This window comes from Protopterus annectens, chromosome 4.part0, assembly GCF_019279795.1.
Source record: "Protopterus annectens isolate FY-2018-M chromosome 4.part0, PAN1.0, whole genome shotgun sequence".
Taxonomy (NCBI): Eukaryota; Metazoa; Chordata; order Ceratodontiformes; family Protopteridae; genus Protopterus; species Protopterus annectens.
The window spans coordinates 47,404,554-47,428,780 of record NC_056733.1 but is presented as its reverse complement, the minus strand read 5'-3'; the positions used below and the strand labels follow the sequence as shown (position 1 = coordinate 47,428,780).

Here is a 24,227-nt window from a genome sequence, read left to right as displayed (position 1 = left end):
TATTTGTATATGTATGTATCTGCACCCTGCACTACTTAATACAATTCTGATAGTATTATTTCTACATGTCATGTATGACAGTACTTTTGAATATATATTTCCAACTTGTAGCTTACCTGTATCTGATAATGTTTGGCAGGCTGCTCTTGTATGCAGTTGCTTTTTCACTTCTCTAATTGAACCTGTTTCACATTTTCCCAGATTCTTCTCTTTGATAAAAGAACTCAAGAAGCAAAGGACTGCATATATTTTTAAGACTCCTCAATGACTTTTAACTTTCAGCAAACACACAAAAACTATATGCACTTTTCAAAATTGAGCATTACTGTCCCATATAGGAGCAGTTTCCCAAATCAGTGGTAGCACCAAGAGGCATTATTTTATTTATTTATTTATTTAACATCTGTTTACTGGGAAAGTCCAACTGGATACAGATCTTTTTTCAACAGAGGCCCTGGGAGAAAAGTTCTATGAGTAAGAGTACATTTTAATACACGAATTACAATAATCAATAAAGTAAACAAAATGTAGTATACATAAGAAAATACAAATTTGTTACATCATGACAACAAAACCTAGGCTTTGAACTTAGCTAGTACAATTTATAAAGTATGACGTATGTCAAGATACAAGGTTGACAGGCAGGTAGGAATAAAAGATTAAACATGGGAAGAAGTTGGATATGGTTGGGGTATACTGTGTGATGTATTAGAGCATTCATGAGGGGCTAGTACAGGAACATACACTTATTTTTTTCAATGAGCTTTACGTGATGGCTTAAAGTGGTTGGTGGACAAGATTGAGAGAATGGAGTGAGGAAGGGAGTTCTGTATACGAGATATTTATTATTTTATTTTATTTATTTATTTTACATTTGTTGACCGGGCTAGTCTAACTGGATACATGTCCTTTTTCAGTAGAGGCCCGGGGAGAAAAGCTCCAAGCGTAGGCAGTAACTTATTATACAATATTAATATAAAATATAGATTGTAGTTAAGATAAATGTGTACGGTGTCATTTAGTGGGATTAAGCTGTGATTAAATACAGATAATATTTGAGAGAAAATAATGTGTACAGAGTCATTTAGTGGGGAATAAACTAAGATCAAATACAGAAAATAAACAATATTTGAGAGGGGAAAAAGCAGAGGTTTTAATTTTTTTTTTGTACTAGGACAGAGATCATATTACTTCTTGGTTTGAGGTTAGCTTAATTGTTAGTACAGGTAGGCAACATAGTACAGTAGAGAAGTGAAGTAAAGGGAGAGCAAGATGGGTAAAGGGGATAATCAGTCAGGGTTTGTGCAGGGACAAAGCCAGTGAGTTTTAAGATATTCTTTAAGATGTTTTTTTAAAAAGATGTGTGAAAGAGAGAGTAGAAAGTTCACTTGGAAGCTGGTTCCAGGCTTTTCCCACGGTGTTAATGAAAAGTGAGTCCCCAGCTTTGTTGTTAGATTTAATAGTGGAAACTAGAAGCTTATTAGCTGAGTGAAGAGTTGTAAGGTTTTTGTAAGGGGTAGTCAGATTAGTGAGGATTGGGGTATTATTAGGGTGGTAAAATATCTTTTGGGTTATAGTAAGTTGATGACAGAGAAGTTGGTGCTGCAGTTCTAACCATCCCAATTGTTTGAGGTTGAGACAGTGGTGGGTTCTGAAAGGGTTGCCAGAGGTGAATCTGGCTATGTTGTTATAGCTAGTAACAAGTTTGTTAAGGTTGTTTTTAGAAAGATTGGTATAAATGGCAGAAGCATAGAACAGGGTAGAGATCAGGTGGGTCTGGGCAATAGTGGTTTTGGCTGTTGGTGTAAGGAAGGGTTTGATTCTATAAAGGGAACCTAGTTTTTTGTTGACAGACTTTATGGTAGTGTTAATATGGTCGTCATAGCTAAGGTTGTTGTCTGCGGTTATCCCCAGGAGATGGGTTTGTAGTATTTAGCTGGAAAATAAAGATTCTCTTGCAGTGTTGTTGGCCTTGGAAACTGTGAGTAAGTTCTTATAGTTACAGTGAAGTGATCTGCTGGAACTGCAAGGAAGGATGAGATTTTGTAGTGCAGGGATTCTGGTTGGTTGTGTTACGATTTTCTGAGTTAGAGAGAATTGGTTGTAAAGAATAATGTTGGAAAATTCAAGCCAGTCTAGTATCCTTAAAGCTGTACAATGATGTGTTCTATTTTCGCAGTCAGGTGCAAACGTAGCAATTTTATTATAACATGCTTCTAGCTTAGGGCAGTTTTCCTAAGATTAGTTAAAATTGGAGAGGCATATAGGAGAGTGGAGAGCAGATGGGTTTGAGCTAATGTAATGTTGGCCATTTTGGTCAGGAATGTTTTGTGCCTATATAGACTTCCAAGTTTCTTATGGACTTTTTTATTGTTAGGGAGACATGTAAGTCAAATTTTAGGTTGTGTAGTTCCACTCCAAGACGCTTTGTATAAATTGTTGCTGCCTCTTTAATATTTAGAATGGTTTTAATTGCTTACATCACTGACTAAAATTATTTAATCAGCAGGAAGTGATGTGTAAACTGTTTGAAAAAGTTTGGCAAGAGCCAAACGAAAGCGCTTATTTGATACTGTCTGACATTCGTTTTTTGTGGATGTACTTGTCTTTATTAAACTCTCGTCGAGCAAGTCCGTTTTTTCTTGGTTTTGCTTTGGTTCGTTTGCTTTTACTCTCATTGTCTTGGTTTGTGGTTCGGACATGGCTGAGTTGGCGGTTGAAACAGCATCTGAAAGCATTTTGTGCAGTTTGACACAGCTTATAGAGAAGTTAACGGACATAATTGATCGTTTGGAGCAGCGTACTTTATCGCAAGGTTCAAATTTAACCCTTCATTTCAATCCCTTTGTAGACATTAACGGGACTGATTCTAACGGACAAAATATGAGTCATTCACCACTTGATAGTCGCATCAGTGTAGGAGAAAATGAACAACCATCTACTTCAGTTGACTCAAACACAAATAGGAACAATGAAATTTCTTTGTGGTTAAATAACAATTATGTTTTTTCCACGACTACGAAGACTACTACAGGTATGCAAAAGTAATTTAATGACAAATTATGTGACTTAGACTACGTTCTTCTTAAAATTAAAAAATTGCAAATGGATAACAACTATTTTTATGAATGCATTAAGAAAAACATTGTTCCAAAGGGATTACGTGTGTGGAGATTTCCTACAGGACTTGTGGCTAATTCACCATTACACATAGATTTAATTAAACTATTTGATAAATTTGGTATGGATTATATGAATTTGGTTATAGGTGATAATAAAAAGACTATTGAATTATTAACAGAAAAAGCCAATGAACTGAATTTAGTAGTAAAAAATGATTCAGCCTTCACTAACAATGACTTTGACTATCACCGAATTTTTAAATCTATCGATGAAAATATGAAGACCATAAAAGATAGAAAATTCAAAAAATTAGAACGTGATATTAATTCTTATGGACAAGGCACAGCGTACCCTGCACCCCCTTTGTCTCAACAATGGGGAGTGAAATTAACACGTAATGTTAGTGGAAACAGTAACAACAGCAATAACTTCAACTTAAACACCATGGATGATGAGAGTGAATTCGAGGAGAACACTTTTTTAGAGACAGATATGTTTCCACCCCTCCGGAGATCCGAAAGATTAATACAACGCCAACAAACTTTTCAACATCAAAATCAGAAAAATTGGGGACCACAGAATCAAACCTACATACGTGGAACTTTTTCCAGAGGGCAAAACAACAACAGGGGTCAGTGGAGGGGACATTAGTGTGCGATATGTCGTTCAACAAGAAACCTATTAAGTACATTAACACTACTGGTGATTTCACTGTGTACAATTATTCGGACTTTACTTTTGATTATAACATTTGTGACTTATTTTCACGAGGTCAAACGTTCATTCCAAGTAAAAGAATGTGAACACAGTGTCTTCTATAATTGACTTGAAAATATTTGTTAGAAAATTAAATTTAGGCTTATTATTTCACAACAATGAGCCAGTAATGAAACCATTATATGCCTCTAGTTCTTTTAATCCACCTCTTCATCCTACATTGGATACATTCGAAAGAATGTGTGAACTTGATTTTCATGCTCTTGAAACACAGTTACAAGAACAAGAATTACAATTTAACAAGAAACGAATATAGCACTTTAAATATGTTAAAGGAGGCAAAAAACATTAGATTCATTAAACCAGACAAGGGGGGGTGGGATGATATTTAATACTCATGACTATAATATAGAACTAGAAAAAATATTAAACAGCAACACATACACGTTGAGTTCACTTAATGAACTAAATACAGCTTATAGATGTATTAGAGGCATCATCTGCGACCTATTCATTGAAGGACACATAGATATAGATGAATTTAATTATTTGAACATTTGTCACCCCAGGACTCCAACTATATTTGGAGTGCCTAAAATTCACAAAGATTTAAATAAACCCCCCTTTTAGACCAATTGTGGATGCACAGGGGTCCACTACAAATCCTATAGCAAAATTTATTGATCATTTAAAAAGGTATATATATATATATATATATATATATATATATATATATATATACTGAAAAACATTTCTTGAGAAATTCATGGGATTTTTTGTCAATAATTGGTTCTACTGAATATAATGTGAGTGACCTATTTGTTACCATTGATGTCAAAGATTTATATTCTGTTATCCCACATGATGTTGGTATTGACTGGTTTAATTTATTTTTGTATGAAAAGGGTTTAAACCAAACTAGAATTAATTTGTTTGATCAACTTATAGACATTATTTTAAGGAACAATTTTATAATTTTTAACAATAATATTTACTTACAAAGTGAAGGAGTGGCCATGCGGTCTCCGTGCGGAGGCCTTTATGCCAATATAGTAATGTACACATGGGAGAAAACGTACATTTTTAATTCAACATTTTTTAATTTTTGTAAAATTTATTTACGCTTTTTGGATGACATATTTATTTTGTGGGATGGTAACCATGAGAAATTAGAAGAATTTTTAAAATACATTAACTCAACAACCACTTTTTTAAAATTTACAGCTACCACCAACTCCACCTCTATATCTTATTTAGATGTACTATTAGAAAAGGACATTACGAAAGGAGAGCTTACATCTAAAATATATAGAAAAGAAATGTATAGTAACCGTTTTTTGCACTTTAACAGCTGCCATCCTTATACTCAGAAAAGAGCAGTTTTAAAAGGCCAATTTGTTAGGGCCTCTAGAATGATTAGTAAAAGAGATGATTTCATAGTTGGAATGTTTCAACCTGTGTGATATGTTTAAAAACAGAGGTTATCCTGAGAAATTAATACATAATATTATGAATGAAGTAGTTTATAAAAGAGACAACTTGCATTTCATACCTTTATTAAATCAGGTAGTAAAAACTACATCTAATACATTAAGTTTAAATGTAGGAAATTTGGACAATGACACCAATATTCAAACAACAATGACTCAAACTAACATTGAAACATCAAACAAGGAGTTCAACACTTTACTAAGAGCTTTATTACCACTTTTAATTCTGATAGTGGTTTTATAAATAACTTTTTAAAGAAGAATTGGCAGCTTATTAAGGCGGATGCATCATTACATTCTCATTTTGACAACACTCCATCTATAGTGTATAAAAAAGGTATGAATTTGAAAAAACACTTGGAAAACACGTACAAAGCAAAATATGGTAAAACTTTTAGATGTGGTAGATGCAAATACTGTAACTATGTATTTGAAACAAATTGATGATAAACAACATTAATATTTGTTTAAAAGACAAAGCTTGTTGTAACACTGAAAAAGTTGTTTATTGTGCCTTATTTAATAATTGCACCTCGTTTTACATAGGTAAAACAGAAAGAAAATTTAAAGAACGTGTTGGTGAACACATAAGGGCTATAAGAGATGGAAACAAATTAAATGCTTTAGCCAAACACATTAGCACAAACACATCTCACAATTTTAGGTTTGTAGTATTGGATGTCCTGAAGTAGACATTAGAGGTGGTACGTGGCAATTATTACTAGAAAGATGTGAGCTTGAGTGGTAACTAAGATTGAATGCAAATAATTGGCCAGGGTAAGTTAAAATCATTAGTGAGATACAAAACTGTTTTTACTACTACTTATTTATTTAATTATTTATTTATTTACATGGATTTAGCACTACACACAATAAGTATTTCATGCCAGATAGTTTACCTTATTTTAAAATTGATCATATGTGCATATACACATGCATACACACGTTTTACATCAATTCAAATCTCACAGATCATCAGTTCATTTATTTATTTATTACTACTATCTTATTGTGTATTTTTAAATATATTTGTCATTATTACTAATCATTTTGCTACGTTTTATTATTTTTTGGAGTCAAACCAAGAAAACATACTTGACTTTTGGTTTGGTTGGTATTGAGTGTAATTTATAAACATACACACATTTTATAGTTGACACTGTGAATACCACATATGGAATGAACTAACAAACACAATTTTAATCTATTTTAATCTATGATTATTTAGAGGTTAGTAATAGAGCTTTGTGAATATTGGTCTAGCATTTTATACAAGTTTATTATCGCTAGCATTAGATTAGTGGAGAAGTCAATTTAACATTTCATATACAACTTTTTATAAGATTATAATCATTATTACTAGTCATATAAAATTCATTACATATTGTACATTATTATATATTATTCATTATTAATTTGTAAGTTGATACAAGAGACGTTTATTCCCATTCACACATACATACTGTATTATGTTATACATATTTTACACATCTCAAATATTCTTTGACATCTTTGTATATGGGGTTGGATTTGTGAGCGCACATTACACGCTGTTCCTTTGTGTGCATTTCTTATATTTCTAGGCAGTTTAATATGCAGTTATTATGCACACACATGTATGTATTGTTTGTGCAAATATTTATTGACCTTCTGTTTGGCACATACACTAAAATTGCTTTGATTGTAAAACATTGCTTTGTTAGTATTGTTTTTAAAGGTTCTTTAAAGTAGGCACGCTGCCTCTTTAATATTTCAAATGGTTTTAATTGCTTACATCACCGACTAAAATTATTTAATCAGCAGGAAATGATGTGTAAACTGTTTGAAAAAGTTTGGCAGGAGCCAAACGAAAGCGCTTATTTGATACTGTCTGACATTCGTTTTTTGTGGATTTACTTGTCTTTATTAAACTCTCATCGAGCAATTCCATTTTTTTCTTGGTTTTGCTCAAGTTTCTTATGGACTTTTTTATTGTTAGGGAGACATGTAAGTCAAATTTTAGGTTGTGTAGTTCCACTCCAAGACGCTTTGTATAGATTGTTGGGTAGATGACAGTATTGACTTTGGCTATTATGTTAAATGGTGGGCATGAGATAGATGTTTTGTTAGGTTGGAAGAGTAATAATTTAGTTTTGTTTGGGTTCAGGATTAGATGGGCGTTGGCTAACCATGTTTCAACAGAAGTGAAAGATCCTGTGTTTGAGAAGGAAGAGGTGATAGAGAAGTGGCAGCTCAGAATCATCTGCATACTGTATTATAGAACCATATAGAGCAGCTGTTATAGTTAATGAATTGAAGTACCAAAGCTGCTGGGGAGGCAACTGCTTACATTTATTCACTTTCTGCCGTTTCACTCTTCATTTATTTTCTCTCTACTGCATGCAGTTTAATACAGTCAACAAATTTCCAGTCTTTTCAGACACATCTTACAGAACCACACTTCATGTGTCAGAAATGCATATAATCGGATTGATGCTTCACAGTTCTCCCATGTAATCAATAATTTTAAATTTTTATCGGTCTTCTTTCTGATGATCTTCAAACATTGGTTTCCAGATCAAGTCCAAGTTGCTTCTAATTCTTTTAGCCCACTCCTGTACTTTTTGTAGCTGAACTGTGTTTAATTTCAGTGACATAGTCTATGAATGGACTGTGTTATTCTCAGAAGAATGAGAAGAGATTCCATCTGATTGCTAGGTCACTCTTTGTTGACTATGCTTTTTTTATTTTATCTTTGTGTTCTGCTCTTGAAAACCTTTTCAATCCTCCAGGAAAAATATTCTGAAGACAGTTGGATATACCAAGTTGAATGTCCCTTGTGCTTCTTGACATCCCCTCTTTCCATGATAAAACTTACTTCTCTTCTGCCTGGTATACAGTGAATAGTCATTTTCCACAAATACTCTGGTGTCCATATTTTTTTATAAGCACCTTTACTAAATTAATGCTTAAGACATATGCATGTATACATTACATACATTGTTCAGTTTCTCCCTTCCCTTATACTTCACTCCTCTTCCTGAACATTATTTTGCATGCATCTTTCCCACAAATACCATTTATTTCTATGTAATTTGCTCCTTTTCTTTTCTAAAGATCCCATTTCCCATTTTATCACTCTTACTGTATTCAGTACTTCAAACACAGTTGCTTTAGATTTTGATATCAGTTTCTTATTACTTCCTTTTTGGCAGCTCTAAGAGAGTTATACTCGAGGCCTTACTATGTCTAGGCAGTTCAATTCCTGTTCCCTAAAGAATCATTTCGTTATCTACATCCATTTGCTCCCCCAATATTTTTGATAGCGTGTTCTGTAAAGAATGTTTAAAATCTGCCAGCTCATTAAACAACCAGACAACATCTTGTCTTTACCCCTTTCTCCCCATCACATCTCCAGTATTTACTGTCTACCTGTGGAACAATTCTTTGAAATCTACTTTGGGTATAAAAATACTTGTGCAAACACTTCCATGGAAAAATCTCAAACCTTGTAGACTTTTTCATACTTGGAAGCCATACATATGTTCTCCCATTGTTTACTTGTAAATTTCTTTTTCAGTGTTTCTTTCCAATCTTTTCTAACCTCTTCTGAATGGTCCTTATAGTTATTATGCAGTATTTTGTATGTCTTACTAATTATCCCTTTTAAGCAACTTCTGTTCTAGATTCAGTTACAAACTCTACCAGAACAGGTCTTTCAGTTAGAACTCCCCTATCCCTTTCTGCCTGTATTTTGATATCAGTCTCTGGTAAAGAAGTCAGCCTGTAACCTGCAACCCAAACTTCTTGGCCTTATACTTCTCTTATTACCTCTTCCTCTCTAGTTATGTGCTCATAATACCGTGCCAGCCCCCTGTTGCCTACTTTCAGTACCTGTACTTGGCATTCATCCCTATTGTTAAAATCTCCTTTTGTGTTGGATTAGTTCTTAGAATAGTTACTGCTACTTTATGAATGTAATATTCTTTATGGTTGTTAATCTTCTCCTTAAGGATCTGCTTCCAAAATCACACTTCCTCCTTATTTCTTTAACTTCCCCCACTCCGCTTTATCATTATCCCTTTCCAATTTTAATTATAATGTTCTGCTTGTGTTGAGTATATGAGCCTTAACAGTGCAGCTCTAAAATATTACTTCAAATCCGATAATCTTAAACCACTTTGTTTTATTGGGAGGATCAACTTAGCCCACTTAAGTTGTGCTATCTTCCCCTCCAAGATAAATTTATTTTTATTAATTACTGCCCAGATCATCTCCTCTGGTTGACAACAATCTGCCTGACCTGTATAAAAACTAAAAGAACTGCAACATTGTCATTACTTGTATCTTACTGTCCATGTCCATAAACAAGAGTTTCTAGTTTCTCGTTTTTTTGTGTTAATGTTTTTAGTCTCATTCTGTATATACATAGCTGCCACAACAAAAGCCTTTTTAATCGGTAATCCTGAATACTTCATCTTATTGTATCCCCATTACTGAACCAATTTGTGTGTGGGTATATAATTTACAGCAATAGCTTTTGTTTGATCTTTATTAACTTCATATCCATATCCTGAAAGACATAAAACAGTCTCAAAATGTTCCACAACACCAAGAGGTCCTATTTTTGGATTTATGCGGTACAGAGTAATATAATTTAAAATAAAGCCAATGTTTATTGAATTCCATAACAATTATCTTTGAATCTCTGATTCCCTTATTTCTTTGCCAATGGCTCTAAATATAAAGGAAATAAAAGGGAAAGATGGCACATTTGCTTGGTTTCTCAAACACAGCTTATTAATAAGGAACCCTTCCACTTTAAATCTTACCCCCAGTCCTTCATGTATCATCTTAATTAACCTTATTATTTTATCAGAAAATGCAAATGCTTCCATTGCCCTACTCATAAAATCCCACCTTGTTCTGTTGAATGCTTCCTCTGTATCAAGACTCACCAAAAAGAGTTTTATTTCCTTGCATTCTGTTTTTCTCTGGATCACCAATTGCTTTGTTAATGTAGTTACATGTTTGCCACTCCTCAGTAAAACCATCTTGATCCATATCTATCAATTTTGGCAACACCTTTTCCATTATTTTAGCTGGTATAGACATAAACACTTTTTAATCATGTTTTAAAATTGAAATGGCTATCTGTGAAGCTGGGTCTGATGGGTCTTTATTCTGTTTGGGTAATCAGCCACCACAGCTTACTTCCAAAATGCTGGCTTTTCCCCTCCTTGTAAAATATTATTAAACAAAATCTTCCACTTCTTTATCTCTTTTATCCCTCCTAGCTTCCAGACTTCCACAGGAATACAATCTCATTTTAGAGACATCCTGTAGATTGATTATGCATCACCTTTTCTATCTGATCTGTTCTTAACTTTTGGTTGTTGAGCCTCGTCTACCACTAACCTTGACATAATTAAGTCTTCCTTAAATAATTCATATGTGCTCTTGGTTGGTTTCAGTATTGGTCTGGTTTATACATTTTTTTTTAAAGTTTTCTGAAATATGTACCTCTAAAGGATCTCTCCTTTTTTCCCTTGTCATATGCTCACTAAGTGTGACCACAACCCTTTCTAATTTCTATTGCCCAAGTCTTTGTGCTCATACTTTTTGTATTCTGGATTTGCTATCAAAAATAGTTGCTTAACAGCAATCTTTCTAAACTAATGCATGCTATCAAAATACTTCCTCATTTTCTCTTTAGTACACTGCAGGTGCACATCCTCTTCTGTGAGATTCCCCTTATTCTGCTGTATTTTAAGCTTTGTCAGCCCCAGTAAATAATTCCTGTTGCTTCTTAGTCATATCTCTTGCTGTTGTACTTCTATCCTGTTGTAAATTCCATTTTCATTTTATGCTACTCACTAGCTATCACATCTGAAGAAATGTCTTTCTTCCCTAATAAGTCTCCAATGAATACTACTACACATTCCTTAATTTATTCACATATAGGTGGGAAAGTGTCAGTGTTTTATGTTTTTTTAAATTATACTGCTTTTATGTCTTGTTGTTATTGGTGCATGATCTGAAACAGTTATTGGATGATTTGAAGCTTCAATTAAATGCATGTTCCTATGAAATATAAGTTCTGTTCAGTCTAGCCCAGCTTTTGTACCCTGGAGAATAATGTGTAATTCCGTCCAAGTTCCTACTCCTGAAGTATTCCATACCAGATGTTTTCATAAATGTCTTCAGTAATCTACACTGTTTCATTATATTTTCTATTCTAGGTCCCCCTGATAGATTCCCAGTCTTGCAAACTAAGTTCTAGTCCCCACCTATAAGAAATATTCTCTGCTGAAAATTGGTTATTTCTCCCAGAATTTTCTTAAGTTCCATAATGACAGTTTCTGGAGAATATAAATACATGCCACTGTAATCCTTATCCCTTGTGAATAGCCTCTTATTGCCGTAGTCTGTCACTACCATTGCGCTTTTAGCAATCCGTATTATTTCTCTCCTTTTCCTTTGTCTTTGATAGTCTGCTGAAAATCTGTCCTGAAATCCTTTTTGTCATATTTACATCCTCATTTCGTTCCGAATGTAGCTCTTGATGATTGTTATTCCCACTGTGCATTTCTTAATATAATTCAATACTCTTTCCTTTTTGTTTGCACCTATAGCCATTCACATTCCAAAAATAATATGGATAGAGTAGCTATTATGGTAAAAAGCTATTTTTCCCTGTATTATACATGACAGTTTATTTTGAATGTGTATTTCCAGCTTCTGTCTTACATGTGTGCACTAATGTGTGGCAGGCTGCTCTTTCATACAGTTATTTACCCTTATCTCCATTTGAATCTATATCACATTTTTCAAGATTTTTAATCTAATGAAAACCTCAAGCTAAACTAAATCCATTTTCAGAACAGCCGTATTCCCTATTAACACACAAAACTATGTATATTTTCAACAAATTAAGTTTAACCCCCCCCCCCCCAGGATAGGAAAAGTTGTCCCAATTCGACAGCTGCACCTACATGCATTACCTAATTTACAATTAAGGTTAGCCATGATAAAACACATGCTACAGCCTGTGTTCCCACTTACACTGCTTTCTGTCTGTTCTTTTCTTTTATTCCTCTCCCAGATGTGAAAAACAGGTGATATGCTTTCAGACAACATTAACATTTAGCCCCAAGAAAAAGTGCACTGGCTGTCTATAAATAAAACTAAATTGTGCACTGTTCTGTTAAATGCATTAAAGTATTGAGGTTGATTGTGAGGCTGCTCTCTTGTTCACTTCCCGTAATATTGCACTTTGTTTCGCTAACTGCTTGTCTTATCTTTAAATTATGCATTTCTCTCAGCAAACAAGGGTCAGAACTCCCAAAATTAATTGTTTGCACGTACAGACAGCTTATTTCCATGTAAAAATAATCAGCAATGAGAAAAAAGCTAACAGCATAAAGGAATCAATGCAAATTTCACTCAGAATTCTACTGGCCAACTACCTTTGTCAGCAGACTTCTCGTCTCCCACTGGGAAGATTTACTTCTTCTTTCGGCTTTTCCCAGTTAGGGGTCACCACAGCAGATCACCTGTCTGCTCATGATTGGTAGTGGAGTTTTACGGTGTTGAGTTGCCAGCCCGGTGCTCAACCTTCCACGGAAGGCACATACATGCATGCACTCATGCCTAGGGCCAATTTAGAGTATCCAGTCCATCTACAGCATGTCTTTTGGATGTGGGAGGAAACTGGAGCACCCGGAGGAAACTCATGTGACTACAGGGAGGACATGCAGGCTCTGCACAGAATTCACCCCAGCTGAGGATTGAACCAGAGAGCCTCTTGCTGTGAGGTGTCAATGGTAACCGCTGCACCACTGTGGCCACCCACTGGGAAGATTTACTAATGGTAAAAAAAAACTTAATATCTTTGCATCTGCAGAAGCAAGAAACTTGGCATTCCTCGTGGCTATCATCATTTGGCTCATTTTTCAAGCTTTTTTGATCCCAAAAAAGCCCATTAGTTTATAGCTTAAGCCAAGGACATTAACCTACATATTTACCATTGTAAAACAAGGGAAATTATTATTCAAATTTAGATATAATATAAAAATTAGTGTACTTTTATACACCACCCCCATCTCAGTTGCCTAAGATCACAGCATATTAACTTAAGCTTGCTTCTGTCAAGCTTTTCTTCTTTTTTTACACTGAAAAGCCTATATTTTATATTTATTAAAGTACTTTAATATCATTAACACATACAATAGTCACTGAAGAGAGACCCCACGCACATTTAAAATATCATGATGACACACTAAACAAAACTCCTTTACAATATAAAATGCAATTTATATCATGAAATATTTTGAAAAAGACTAATAAGAACAAAAATGTGTAGTTGCAGTTACTTTTTCCCTTACCCAATGTGTTTGTAAGTATTCATGACATAAACTAGGACATATGCTTTACAATCCACCCACAAGTTTAACAATGTCAGCAGAAGTGTAGTCTTTCTCAGCCACTTTTTCTTGCAAAGCCATATTTCACAAATACAATTAATGCTTTTTAGTCCCACATTTATTTATTCAGTAATTTCATTGTTGCTGGTCTTTTTTCCTGATCATCTTCAACTCACAATACCAGACTCTGGCTCAAGTCCAAAGTACTCCAGACTCTGCCAGTCAACTCCTGTACTTTTTTTCTGTCTCTCAAGCATTTACTTTTGAAACATTGGAAAAAGGCATCACTCGCAGTCTTTCTGAGCTTTACTGTCAGATGAGTGAGAAGCAAATCCCCCCTCTGCTTGCTGACTCACTTTTTGTTGGATAAACATTTTATTTTCTCCTTAGTCTGTTCTACATCAGAAATGTCGTTGATCCTCCAGGAAGAGCTATTCTAAAAATAGTCGAATCTCACACCTGCGTCTCAACATTCCCTGATTGCTAGGATAAATTTGCTTCTCTTCTGCCTTGTGTATAGTAAATAATCATTTTCCACAAACACTGTTTTCTCCAGTTTTGGTACTTTTCCCTTCTACCATACTTTTGCCAGATCAGCTCTTTCTGCTGGTATGATTGCATATTTACTAATATAGGTCCTGGCTGCTTTCTCATGGCTAGGTATGGAGCTGTACACTCCATGTTCCCTTTGTATTAACAAATCCTGCTGTGGAATGCCAGTTCAGTTAAGTTTTGCTTTCATAAAATTAATAGTGTTTTTTGGCACAGCAGAAAATCTCTGGTGTAAAGACTTTCTTCTAGCTCTGCCATGTTTTGAAACAGCTCTTCTTGAGAATCAGCCAGCCTTTTTTTAATTTAAGCTTCTGAGTTTTCCAATTTTATCAATTTGTATGAATAGATAACAAAATGTTTTCAGCTTTTGTTATTTGAATTCATATGACCTTTCAATGTTATGCTTTATTTTAATCATCTCTGAATACACTTGATTTACTTTTCCTCTAAATTATTGGAAGCTGCCTTTTGTATCAAAGTTGAAGTTTGAACTGCATTTTGCTGAACAGCTGCATGATTTTTTTTACAGCCAGTGTTTCTCTTTACCTTTTCTTGGCTGATTTTCTTTCTGGTTCTCCAAATTTCTTCTTTGCTGGCATCCAGTATCCTTACTCATCAGTGACTGATTTTTTTTCGTACTGACTACATCACTTGCCCTTATTTCTCAAGTTCTCTTTTCACACTGAGAGAGGTGGAATTAAGCTGCTGATTAGTGTTCAGCCATTTTGGAAGTCCCCTGGTGTCTCCAATTTCCAATACTTTTCCTTTCTGTCATAGTTTTACCATGATCAGTTTGCTGCTCATATAGGACTTGTCTTTGTCATGGACAGATTTGAAGAATACACAGGACGTGCCCTCTAGGTTAACACGTTCTGCTGTGGAACACCAGTCCATAATGCAGTCTATTCCTTCTACATTGGCATGGCAAATCATCTTAAGGTTTTCTCTCAATGCTGTCAAATGTTTTTGAAATAGTTGTTCCTGAGAAGACTCATGTTCAGCCAGTCTTTACTGCATTTCTTCCACTGGTTTTCTTGCAGTTTTGTCAACCCGTCTGAATAATTAACTTGGAGCTTATTGTATTTTTCTTGCCTTTTGTTACTTGACTTTATATATAACTTTAACATTTCACTTACTCTAAACACCTCTGAGTGCATTTGATTTACTTTTCCTCTAAATTACCGGAAGCCATGTCCTGTGCTAAAACTGAAATGTGAAGAGAGTTTTTGCTGTAGGTTTACAAAGTTTTTTCCAGTCAAAGATTTTTAATATCCCTTTTCTAACTGACTGTCTTTTACTTTCTCCAGATGTTATTTTTGCTGCTATCCCAGCAGGGTAATGACTAGCCAGTATCAGAATTTTACCTAGACTGATAACCTTTATTGGCTTTAGCAGCTTAGCAGTCTTCAGACTGGAAGAGCTCTAATCAACTTGGTGCTCCATGTGCAGCCATCTTAGAAGGCTTGGGCTCCTACGTCTAGTGGCATTTTATCACTCTGATACCATTTTGGTCATTTTGATTATAACTTTGTGATATGGTAATGACCAGTCACCTGTTGTAGTTGTTTTTCTTAGTGCACCTTCAGCCCACTGGCTGCCTATCTTCCTATAGACTGGCAAATATGTTTAATGCAGGTAATAATTAAGAGTGTAGCTAACAGAATGGCTACTATGGAGATGATAGGCTATTTAATATTTTACTTCATCAGCCAACAGAGTAGTACAGTAGTGAGCCAGTAAAATTGCTGGTCACCTTTAGTGGTGCATTACTTTTATCCATCATTTTTTGAATAACATACAAATGGCTTCTTATTGTCTTTGAAAGGCTATCATTCTTTGCTTGTTAATACATAGGTCACCCTCCACACACACCATTTGCTTACTAAGGTGAGGTCAAGTGCTGTCCTGTTTTGATGATGATTTATTCAGTTATTTTGTCACTAGGTTCAAAACATAACATTGCTAAGCAGCCCCAGTAATTGCAACACAAATTCTTAATCTTCCCAGATAGCATGTCCTGCACCATAGTTTGGAAGTTGTGATTCTATTGCTGTGCATCTTGTGCATTTTTTTTCCTGTTGCAGTGCCTAACAGAAGGAACTGTGTATTCTGTGTAGTAGCTTCCTGGCCATTCCCTTAGTAACCAGTTATAGGCTTTTTCTACAGACTTAAAACAGTAATCTTGGTAGAGTTGTACTCCTTTCTCTTTATCTGACTAGTATGCTAGTGCCAGAAGAAGAATTGTTTTGCTGTTTTCATTTATAGTTTAAGCATGTTAGTTCAGTTCTTGGCAAATGTACTGTATTTATTAAAACAAGCAAAGTAATTGCTTACTTGCTTGAAACATATTGTTTTATAGGTTCATAGGTAAGTACTTGGCTGTTGATCTGTGAGGATCTTAAGAAGCCTAGCTTTACATTAAGTTTTTATGTTTAGACTTTGTTTTGCACAGAAAATAACTCTGAGAAAGTGCAGATGAGGATATGTTGGGACATAAACATGTTTCCTCTATCCATGAGGGACAGGGATGATAAACTGTGCGTGGGGTGGGGGTGAATTCATGGTTATCCATCCATTCTCTTAAATTACATTTGACTAGAGTAAGAGAAGTACTTTGCATTATGTTGGTGTGAATGACCTAAGCCGTACCTCCCTGGACTACATAAAGAGAGACATGGAAGAGCTCCCTGATCATGTAGCCCAGGCTGGTATGACCCTGACCCTGGGTAGCATCCTGCCCTCACCAAGAGTGATACCATGGTATAAAAAAAAATTCTCGATTTCAACAATTGGCTAAGTTTCTGGTGTCATTCAAAGGGGATCCAGTGTCTGTCCGCCTGGGATGACATGCTCGACAAGCCACGCTGCTTCGCTAGAGATGGCTTGCACCTGTCACCCTTAGTCTTTCGAATACTGGGCAAGGCTCATGCCACCCCCATAGTGCCTTTTTTAGGCAAGGCTCAAAAGAGAAACCCACCACTGTAAATAGCACAAGTAACAAAAAACTGAGGGTAATGCTACTCAATGCCAGAAGTCTAACCCTCAAAATGCACGCACTCAAAGCACTTCTCAGTATGTAGAAAATCGATATATGTGCAGTAACAGAAACCTGGTTTAAGACTGCAGAGAGCACCCCAGCACCACCAGGCTACAACTCATACCATACATTTTGGCCACAGAACCCAAACCGAAATACAAAAGGCAGGGGCGTATCCATATTCATCAAGGATATCTACACCTCCAGGTTAGAGGGCACAGCACAATGCTTCAGAGATCATCCATGTGCAACTAACAATGGGCAAAACTGCATTTCAAATTGTAGCTTGTACAGATCACGCACGATGTCCCAGGACCCCCATTCCGCGTTTGTGGAAACATTGGGAAACATAAAGGTCCTACCAAACACCCTAATATTGGGTGATTTCAATTACCCAAACATTAACTGGGAGAACTACTCAAGTACTAACTCCCTTGCCCAACTTTTCCTAGAATTTATAAACTCAAACGCCCTGGTTCAAGTGGTCAACACTCCCACCAGATGCGACAACATATTGGACCTGGTCATCACCAACATGGGTGACCGGTGTTCCACACCAGAGCTCAACACCTCGCTGGTTAGATCTGACCATAAACAAATCACTTTGGATATCCATATTCCGCCCCCACCCCCTGGACAAGAAAACCACCATGAAAAACTTTTCAAAAGCTAACTTCACGTTACTTAAGACCGAGGTGGAAAGTTTCAAAGCCCTCATGCTGAAGGATAACACTGTCCAAGCTGCAAAATCCTTTACTAATGCATTCTGTGGGCAGCTACAAGAATGCATGGATCGTGCATTCCCAAGCAAAAACAAGACTCACTCCTCCAAGAAAAGGAAACCAGTTTGGTGGACTCCTGCCATAAACAAGCTATACAATAGAAGGAGGAAACTAGTACAGAAAAGAGTAAAATCCCAAGAAGGGAAGACATCCCTGGTCAGTATCAGCAAGAAACTACGATCCCTCATAAAATGATCCAAGGCGAGGTTCGAAAGAAAAATTGCCAAGGACTCCAAGGATAACCACAAGGCATTCTTTAGCTATGTCAAGAATCTAAGTGGCAAAGCTCAGATCTGCTCGGAGTTAGTGCAGAATGGCACAAAATACACTGAACCGACATATATCGCCAACAACTTGTCAGACAGGTTCAGCGCAAACTTCATCCCCCTCTCACTTCCAAAAGGGCCCATAACCATACCAGAAGAATGTAGAGTCCCTAAAGTCACAAACACGCAGGTTAAAACAGCCATCTCCAAAGCCAAAAACACAGCATCAATCAGACCGGACGATGTCCCAAGCTGTGTCCTACATGAGCTCAAAGACGAACTAACCCCTCACCTAAACACACTGTTCAAACTCAGCCTCTCCACAGGCTACATACCCATAGAGTGGCACACAGCAACGGTTATTCCGCTCCACAAAAATGGAGCCACAACAGACCCTGGGAACTATTGCCCTATAAGCCTGACTAGCTTGGTCTGCAAGGCTATGGAGCGCATCATTATGGAACTTAAGAAACATTAACCAAAAAACAAGGAACCAGTCGAAAGGTAACTAATAAACAAAACAGACTGAGTTTTGGGAACCTCCAAACACTGGACCCTACCCAGTTTGGCTTTAAGGGCAAATCATGCCTCCTAAACCTGGTGGACTTCTTTGAGACAGTTACTAAGGCTATAGACAAGGGAAAGGTTGGTACACACAGCCTACCTAGACCTCGCTAAGGCCTTCAACACCACTCCCCAGTCTGGTATTATAAATAAGCTCACCAGCCTGAACATAAACCACTGCGTCACAAGATGGGTTGCCAACTGGCTCACGGACAGAACCCACATGGTGAGAGTTGCGGGAGCTAGGTCCGACTCCAAACCGGTTACAAGTGGCATTCCCCAGGGCTCAGTCCTAGGACCTCTCCTGTTCGACATATACTTCTCAGAGGTACAGGCAAGCGCAGGAGGACTATGGCTGACTAAGTTCGCAGACGACTGCAAACTAGAGGCTATAATTGACTCTCCGGTTGACACAGGCATCCTCCAAAGGGGTCTCACTGAGACGGATACCTGGTGTCAAAATCATGGCCTCAAGCTAAATGCCAAAAAGTGCATAGTCATCCCCTTTGGAAAAAACGAAGTACCCACAAACTACCACATAGGTGGTAGCCCCCTAAATACGGAAGATGTAATAAGGAATCTGGGGACCCAAGTAGATTGTAATCTCACCTTTGATAATCACATTGCCAAAGTGGTTAGAAAATCCTTCTATGTGACCCACCTAATCACAAAAGGGTTTGCATCCAGATCAAAAGAGGTCATTGTGCCCCTCTACTCATCACTCATCATACCCATCATAGAGTACAACGCCCTATTTGGGATGTACCTTACAAGACACCTGCAACAGCTGGAAAGACCACAGAAGTACCTCACCAAGAGGATCACTGGCCTCAAACAGATGCCCTATGCAGGTCGACTGAAGAGAAACTCCAGTTGTACTCAGTTGCATACCGCCTACTCAGAGGGGATCTCTGCCTGACATACAAGGCCATGTCCAACCCAGAATTGATGGACATGCTCCACCTAAAGAAAACCTTATCCCCTCGAGCCACACGCTCTATGATCTAAACCTCACCACAACAATAAATAGGACGTGCTGGATGGATAGATTCCTGTCCCAGAGACTTCTCATGCTTTGGAACAATTTATTTATTTTATATTTGTTGACCGATCTGGTCTAGCTGGATACATATCCATTTTCAGTAGAGGCCCGGGGTGAAAAGCTCCAAGCATGAGTAAATTATAACATTCAAAACATCAAAAAAAATGACTAGTTTCAATTACATAGCAAGACATGATAAGAAAAGTTATTAATTTGTGAACAAAGTATGGTTTCATTAGAGTAGGTGCACAAAATAATCAAGTCTCGATTCTTTAGTGGGTTTCATGTACAATCAAGCAAGAGTTAATAAAGTATTTGAGCAATAACATTCCTTTGAAAAAAAAGAATCATTAAGTTAGAAAAAAGAAGAGAATAGGAAGGAAAAAATTGAAGGTAAAAAGAGTGAGTAAGTAATAAATTATTCAAGAATTGTAGGGGGGTATTTGTCCTGGAAGCAGGAGAAAAAAGGGGGAGGAGAATAAAAAAGAAAAGTATGATTCAGTCAGGCTTTGAGCAGGGGCAAGATCCCCAATCCACATTAGGCAGATCCCAGTCTACATTAGGCAGAGCTCCTCACTAACACTCTTCAAAAGAAACCTTGACGAGTGGCTGGGAAACAGAAAGTTTACCACGGGGATCACTTCAGTGGCTCTGCTGGACAGAGGCACAGGGAACTAATCTAAGGGGTGGCAAAAGCCAACACATTCTGGCTAGGCTTATAAATGCTTTTGGGCAGATAGCCTAGTACTAACCTATAAACCTATGTGGAGTGGAAGACAGTTCAGTAGAAGAAGCACTTTCTGTGATACAAACCTGTCCCTCCAACATGTTCTGTTTATTTTGTGAGAGAGATTGAGATCCATTGAGTGGGTGTTAATGATACTGTTTGAACTTGCAAATATGTAATAGATCTGACAGAATAATACTCAAGGGAGAGGTCACCTCTTTCTGGGCTGTATGATACAGAGAAGAAGGACAAAGCTTTGAGATGGTCTGCCTAGTTTTTTACGATTTAGGCCCTTGCTTGTTTTAGTGAGAAGATATTGTGGTGATTCAGGTGTAACAAGTCTCTGGACAGGTATGTAGTGAAAACAGCATTGTACTCTATAATTGGCCTAATAAGTGTTAAGAGCAGTGTGACAATTACACACCTGGATCTGGATGCAGTACCTTTAAATACAAGCTGTGCAATGGGAAAAGGGTCTCAGATTCCTAATTATGGGATAAATATTCATGGGTGTGTTGTCAATGTGATATTTACAGGGGAGTCATTCTTTGTCAAAGGATATGATGATACACTCGGCTTTTCGTTTTAGTCCATGGCTTTGGCACTATTTGTTTAGGACAGGCCCTCTTGGAGGACCGTTGTGTCCTCTGGGGAGTTTATGATGGCACCACATCTGCCACAAATGCATTGACTGAATCATGGGGTACATCACTAGTGATAGGACATTTGGAGATGATATTGTCACCCACCCTAAATTCCTGGGTTCTGTTAATGAGCCAAGTTGCTATCCAGCAAGTTACATAGGGATTGGCATTTAGCTGGGAGAGTTTCTCAATTATACCAAAGTGTGGTATGGTGTCTAACCCCTTTGTGAGTTCTAGATATGCAGTATATACCGTTCTGCCCTCATCCATTACTTTGGAAACTTTTTTCAAAAAACTTAACCAGGTTAAGCAGGCAGGACTTGCCCTTGATAAATCTAAACAAGATAGGCTATGTATACATGTTATTTATACCCTTGTAAATTAATTTTTTAATGATTCTTTCTGTAGCCTTACAGATGAGACTGGTCAGGCATATGGGTCTGTAATTACCCAGGTCTTTTGAAGCCCAATCTTTGTGCAGGGGAATGACTGTTGATGTCCTTGTTTCATCCAGGATGATGCCTGTTTTGAGGCATGGCTTGTATTGAATAGCTTCTGTAGGGATTAGATAAGTCATGTTTCGGGCTGAACAATAGGCAGCCTGGCCCCATTGATGTAGTGTTATTGGCATTAGGCAGAACCTTGAGAACTTGCTCTTGGGAAATTTGAAAATGTGTGTGTGTGGGGGGGGGGGGGGTATGTGATTTGAGAATTTTGCAGAGAATGGGGTTGAAGATTGAGCTAAATATGTGAACTAGTACATTGTGTCATCTGTGTACTTGATAAAATTTACTATTCACTCTTCACTCTGCACAATCCCCAAGTGCAATAGTCTTGGTTTAGTAAATGTGTTAGCATGTAGATGTAATACTCCAGTAAAAGTGTTCAATCTTGAATGTCATCTTGGAGCAACAATGCATGTCTATACTGTTACCATTGTCACCAGTGGATACATTCTGTTTGTTTTCCAACCATTCGTAACAGTCACCATTTGATGTTGAGTCAGTTTTCCTTTTCATTTTCTTAATGCATTTCTTTTTGATCCACCATAACTTTGGATTTTGCTTTCTAGATGGATGTACGTGGATGTTCACTAATCCTGCTATATGACTGAGATTTCCTTGTTCAGAAAATGCCTCCATTGATTTCCAAGTTTTATATTGTTTTTTCCAGTTTGACCATGTGGGATTGTTCATCTTTCCTGACTCTTCCTTGTGCATATAACAGATATTTTGGGCCTGGCTCACATGTGTTTCATCTAGTGGATCCTCTGTACATGGGCTAGCCAGTAATCAACTGGTCAACAGTTCTGTGGAGAGCTTCACATTTTTAATTCTATATTGTGTGAATGTATAATCCAAGAGTTTCTGAACTCACATACCATCTTTTTCATCCCTACTTTAGGGTAATGTTTGATGTCTCAATTTTTTTGGATGAGGGACAATGCATTTGCTTGGTTGTTGTTCTTATAAAATGTGTTCCCTATTCATGGCAGAGCTCTTCTGGGACATCTGACAGGAATTATTCTTTTGTTTAACACTGTTACTACTGTGTTGGCATCTCATTTTTCATCACATTGCCTCTACCCAACTGGTGTCTCATCTGTTACAGTCAGGAAAACACCTGAATCCTTCTGGTGCTGCCAGTCGAGATCCCACAGAATTAGTATGGACCCTGTCCCTTGGCCCCAGAAAATGAGGTAATCTGTGCATTGATCCTCCATTTCTGCTGGCCTACATTGTGCACAGCACATATAATGCAGCTTTCCACATGATTTTTGTCTATCTGTAGACTTCTGTTTGTCTGAATCTAAAACGTATGATTAGTTGCAACATTTCTTTCCATGGACATCCTATGAAATTGTTATTGTATGAAAGACACTTTTTTCCTTTTCTGGTTCAGGACACTTGACTTGGTTTTATAGTAGTATTTGTCAAAATTCGTCATTGATTTGCCATGGATCAAGAAGAATTACCCACAAACATGGCTACGCACTGATCAACAGCTTAATTTTCAGCTCTCCTGCTGTTAAAAGTGAAACTAAAAAATAAGAGTTATTAATTCTGCCATCTTTAGTAAAATTCAGTTACTGGCGAGTAAGTACACTGCCTGGACTCAGGCAAAGAAATTTAGAAATCCTGAAAAAAATCAGCTAGAAAAGGTGAGGAGAAGACACTGAGTGGGTAGAGTCCTGTAGCTTTTCTTTTCCTTTAGCAAATGTTCAGTGGGAGTCAAGAAGTCTGCAGCTGACAGCTTAAACACTCCTTCAAGGAAGACTTGGCTAAGTCTTCCAGTGCATTATCCTCTCCAACTAAAAATGACAGACTTCCAAGAAGTGCTCTCTGGCTCCATCTGTTTCTTCATAGCCACCAGAGAAAGTTACTAGAACAGCTTCTCCTTTGGTTCCATTGCCGTCGGTGCCGACAGACGGTAGTGTCTTGACTAAGTCCGTATCGGCTCCCAACCTCTCAGAGCCAGTCACGGATATTTTGGTTCGGAGCCGGTCTCCAGTTATTCAAACAGTTTCTCCTTCACGCAAGTCCTCTTCGGTAGGGAGATCCAGATCTCCAAATATATCCTCCAGGTTCTCCAGGACCCTTTCCGATGAGGACATTAATTGAGTGGTGAAAAAACTGCTTCAGTCATCGGTGTTGGCCAAATTGATTTTGGCTCCGACCCAGTCTGCTCCGGAGCCTATAGCCTCTTCATCCTTGGTTGTTCCTCCTCCGAGCCAGAGTTGTCGGTTCTGTCAGGTGCCATTAGGTCGGTTCCAGTAGACTCACCTGACCTCTCAGTTCCGATTTCCGCTCCGACCCCATCAGCTCTGTCCACGGTTCTCTGGTCTGACCCGGGTGGGAGGGCTCGGATCAATCTTCAT

At 37.2% G+C, this 24,227-nt stretch overlaps 1 protein-coding gene across 1 annotated transcript in view; it reads left to right on the top strand.

The window, feature by feature from the left end:
- Nucleotides 1-24,227, top strand: part of RNF213 (ring finger protein 213) — a gene marked incomplete in the record, with an annotated part of 2,890,576 nt that overhangs the window by 1,111,232 nt on the left and 1,755,117 nt on the right. Inside the window, 2 exon segments of the mRNA XM_044069632.1 lie at nt 2,852-3,034; nt 3,269-3,522. Coding sequence (XP_043925567.1) covers nt 2,852-3,034; nt 3,269-3,522 — 437 coding nt within the window.